The sequence below is a fragment of the Rhinatrema bivittatum genome, chromosome 16 (genome assembly GCF_901001135.1).
Source record: "Rhinatrema bivittatum chromosome 16, aRhiBiv1.1, whole genome shotgun sequence".
NCBI lineage: Eukaryota > Metazoa > Chordata > Amphibia > Gymnophiona > Rhinatrematidae > Rhinatrema > Rhinatrema bivittatum.
In genome coordinates this window covers 40,683,975-40,688,515 of record NC_042630.1, presented here as the reverse complement: position 1 = coordinate 40,688,515, position 4,541 = coordinate 40,683,975, and the positions used below count along the sequence as shown (strand labels likewise).

Genomic DNA, 4,541 nt, shown 5'->3' with positions numbered 1-4,541 from the left:
ATTTGCTGAAATGGTCCACATTATAACTAAATAGTATTGGTAACTTAGGCCCTTAGTATGTGTGATCTGTAGGTGCACAATTGGGCCCCATGATGGCAGTGCAGCCTGTTGAAGAAAATTCATTCCAGTAGCAGTATTGTGTTTGCACAAATTAAACAATTTGCATAAACGTTTCTGCTACCAATCATACCATACTTTACAAAAGGATGAAAGCATTCCATTTCCAAACATGAGCCATCCTTTGATACATAGGAGCAAGATAAGATAACAAAGATTGAGATGTGACTAGATGGCCATCGTAGATTTGTCACACTTTATCTGCATATTATTTACAGTTATTTTTTATCTAGTACCACTTTTCTTTATTGGGGCAGCTTCCTGCAGATAAATAACTTCTTCTGCCATAAAAGAGGCCATCAACGTGGAAAGGGGGCTTGCTTTATAGCAACTTGTTTTGCATTGGCATCGGAATAGGCATGTTCCTTTGACACAGTGTTTTGTGTGTGTTTGATTGAGCAGCACATTTAATATTAGCAACCAAAGCAGGAAGTAGAATAGCATCTCATAGATCCAGAATTGTTTGCTTACCAAAGTGAAAGCATTCTGCCTCTATTACCTCTATCAAACAATAAACTGGAACTGTACTGGAAAAAGTAGCTGGGAAAAGTTATATATCAGTTTTAAAAGACCAGCTCATTAATACACATAAATCCTAAATAGCAGTGTTTGGTTTGACCCAGTATGGCAACTTCTTATGTTCTTTTTTTTTTTTTAGTTCAAAATAATTTTATTATTTAACAAGAAACAGGAACAAATTACGATGCTCTGGTGCACAGTGATTCTTATGTATTCCAGAGAAACATATTACATGGTGTCATCGGAGAAGAAAAAGCAAAATAAATCAGTGTTGGGGGGGGGGGGAGGGGATGGTTCGGACATAAGGTACAGTCAGAAGAGAGAAGTAGGAGATAGGGGATAATACATGTCAAACTGAGAGCCAGGAAAGGGAGGTGTGAATATCTAAAATGGAAAACAACTGAGAGCATACTAGGCAAATTAATCCACCCCAAACATTCCTGAAAAAAAGTGATCAACCGGTTTCCACATGGCATACCAACTGCTCAGATGCTGATATCGTCTAGCTGCTTCTTTTTCATATCGATAGTATAAGCAGACGGTGTACCACCAAAAGGTAACATTTAAACAGGAGGGTTGTTTCCAATGGAGCAAGATGAACTTGCTTATTTTCTAAATTTAGAGGGATAAACATCATAGCTGTGTGCCTTGCTATTGCTTAGTATTTGACTTGTTACTGAAACACCTCCTTTTTTTGACAGGGTAACTGCAGGGCAAACAATAACTATACCTGGTTAAATTGTGATTGCTGAGAATCCGGCTTAGCTATTTTGATACAATTAAGGCTAAGTCTTATTTTATACCACACAAATGCCTCGTAAGCTTTTGAATATTGAATGCCCATTGTTGCCAAGAAAGATCCATGGCTTCAGGTCCTATTTCAGGTTCCATGACCTCATATTCATGAAGTTCTTTCTACTACCATTCCCATTTCATTTTTCTCTACAGAAAAGCAAAACCAATGGAGGAATACAATGGAACCATTGTGACAGAATTCATTCTCCTGGGTCTTACGAAGGATCGAAAGCTGGCGATCTTTCTCCTTGTCCTGTATTCTACATTATACATTCTAATCTTGCTGGGAAATGCCATGATAATAGCAGCGGTTGTCAATGAGCTGCGCCTCCACACCCCCATGTACTTTCTGCTTGCTAACTTGTCCCTTCTTGACATCGGTTTTTCAACCGTCACTGTGCCCAGAATACTGGTTGACTTCCTCTCCGACAGCAAAATGATTTCTTTCCAAGGTTGTATCACCCAGCTACATTTTTATCACTTTTTGGGGAGCACCGAGGTGATTCTTCTCACGACTATGTCTTACGACCGCTACGTGGCAATATGCAATCCCTTGAGATATAACATCATTATGAATAAGAAGGTCTGCATCCTGCTGTCATCGGGTTCCTGGATGACTGGATTTTTTCATGCATTATTACATTCTGTTATGACATCCAGATTACCTTTCTGTAAGTCGAATAAAATTAATCACTTCTTTTGTGATGTTAAACCCATTTTGATGCTGGCATGCACAAGCACCCACCTCAATGAGAATCTACTGACCTTAGTCACAGGATTCATAGTACTCAGCACTTTTCTCTTAACTCTGACTTCTTACGCCTACATCAGCTCAACTCTAGTAAAGATCCGTTCAGCCAAGGGGAGACAAAAAGCCTTTTCTACCTGTGCCTCCCATTTGACTGTTGTTTTCCTCCTATATGGTACAGCTATCTACACATACATTAGACCTACATCAGTTCAAGCTGTCGAGCAAGACCGAAATGCTGCCATCCTATTCACTGTTATAACCCCATTACTGAATCCACTAATCTATACTTTGAGGAATGAGGATGTTAAAAACTCCCTAAGGAAAATAATATATAGATGTATAGTCCCTGAATGTATATGAAACATATTAAGTTAATCTACTCGCTGTTCTAGTGAAAATGAAATTGTAATTCCTGACACAAGATCATGCTTTGTCCTGCATTCTTCAGGTATGGATTAGTAATGTCTCTAACTGAGAACTCTGAAGTACTAATGTCCAAAAAAAGATGTCTTTTATATATATTTATATATTTGGTATTCACTGTAATTGTTAAGTATATTTGTTTTTATTGTATTATTGCTAATAATTATTTATCTTTTCAACTTTTTAGTTATTTTTTTTTACATTAAATAAAATGATTGTCTATTTACTTTAGGAAACCGACACAATGTGCAAATGGTTGTCGGTATATAAAACATTTGAAATAAATAAATTAAATAAATAGGAAAGTTCTGAATTTCTCTCTTCTATTACTTAGAAGCATAGAATATGGCAGCAGAAAAATATTACAGGGTTAATCTACTCTACCCATTTAGAGAATAGCCACTGCCATTAGCAATGGTTACATGGAATAGACTTAGTTATTGGGTACTTGCCAGGTTCTTAAGGCCTGAATTGGCTACTGTTGGAAACAGGATGCTGGGCTTGATGGACCCTTGGTCTGATCCAGTATGGCATTTTCTTATGTTCTTATGTTCTTATGTTCTTATCCTTCCTGTTGCAAGCAGATCAATATGATCTCTGCAATAATGTTCACATTCCATGACTGTGCTTTCTGAATTCCCATAGTATTTTAGCTGCTGCTGCTGCCTTTCCATGCATCCCCTGGGTGAAGAAATATTTCCGTGCATTAATTCTCCATCTATCTCTTCCCAATAGCATATGATAATTGCTTATTCTATAGCTTGCTTTCCTCTTATATGTGTTTCCTCTTCTGCATTATGAGGCAAATAATCAAAGATTTACATAATCCAGCTAAGGACCTCATTTTTCCCTTAGACACAGAATGGGAGAAAAGCCTTAGTGAATTGGGCAGTAAGTTTGGGATTTAACCTGACAGGCCAGGAGATGTGAATTTTCAATGCACCGACTGCTGCTGATTTACCTGGGTACTTTTTTTTTAAACATGGATAAAACTTACCTGGATATATCAGAGACATTCTGGGTACTGCCTATAGGTATATAAAATTAAATAAATAAAATAAATAAATAAATACAGCATTCTCTGGCTAAGTTATCAGGGTAAATCTGGTCATACTGAAGAGCAGTCCTGAAGTTATTTAGATAACTTGGTCTTTATCCAGGTATTTTCAGTAGAATACTTAACTGAAAATCCAAGCCAAGGAACCTGGGTAATTTTTCCCTAATAACTTGTCATTTGCTGACTTTCTGAAAATTGAGCTCAAAGTAAAAATGCAGTCTGGTCATTGCTTCCTCCCCACACCCAAGGCCAGTGCAATAGTATTTGGCACCCTAGGTAAACCTTCGATCATGTGCCCCTATTCCCCCAGCTTACCTATTGGTGGTAACTCCAACACACCACCCCCTCCTACTGGCTCTGCGCAGCAGCACTCTGCACTTTGTGCTGGCAGGATTTTGCTGCCCTCAAAGCTCTGGGTCTCTAGGCAGCCACTTAGTCTGGAACTGCTTCCCTATGAGGAAAGACTAAAGAGGTTAGGACTTTTCAGCTTGGAGAAGAGTCGGCTGAGGGGAGAAATGATAGAGGTCTTTAAAATCATGAGAGGTCTAGAACGGATAAATGTGAATCAGTTATTTACTTTTTCGGATAGTAGAAAGACTAGGGGGCACTCCATGAAGTTAGTATGGGGCACATTTAAAAGTAATCGGAGAAAGTTCTTTTTCACTCAATGCACAATTAAACTCTGCGATTTGTTGCCAGGGGATGTGGTTAGCGCAGTTAATGTGTACCTGGGTTTAAGAAAGGTTTGGAAAGCTCCATTATATGCTATTAATCAAGTTTACTTAGAAAATAGCCACTTCTATTACCAGCATCAGTAGCATGGGATATACTTAGTTTTTGGGTAATTGCCAGGTTCTTGTGGCCTGGATTGGCCACTGT

At 38.3% G+C, this 4,541-nt stretch overlaps 1 protein-coding gene across 1 annotated transcript; it reads left to right on the top strand.

Moving 5' to 3' along the window:
• The first annotated feature begins 1,597 nt into the window (after positions 1–1,597).
• On the top strand, positions 1,598–2,542 carry LOC115078809 (olfactory receptor 12D3-like). Its single transcript, XM_029581847.1, has one exon. It carries the CDS (start codon positions 1,598–1,600, stop codon positions 2,540–2,542), a length of 945 nt encoding a protein of 314 aa, XP_029437707.1.
• The last annotated feature ends 1,999 nt before the right edge of the window (positions 2,543–4,541 follow it).

What these genes read in the sequence shown, in the direction of transcription:
- LOC115078809 (XM_029581847.1), top strand. Translation starts at nt 1,598, where the DNA reads ATGGAGGAATACAATGGAACCATTGTGACAGAATTCATTCTCCTGGGT.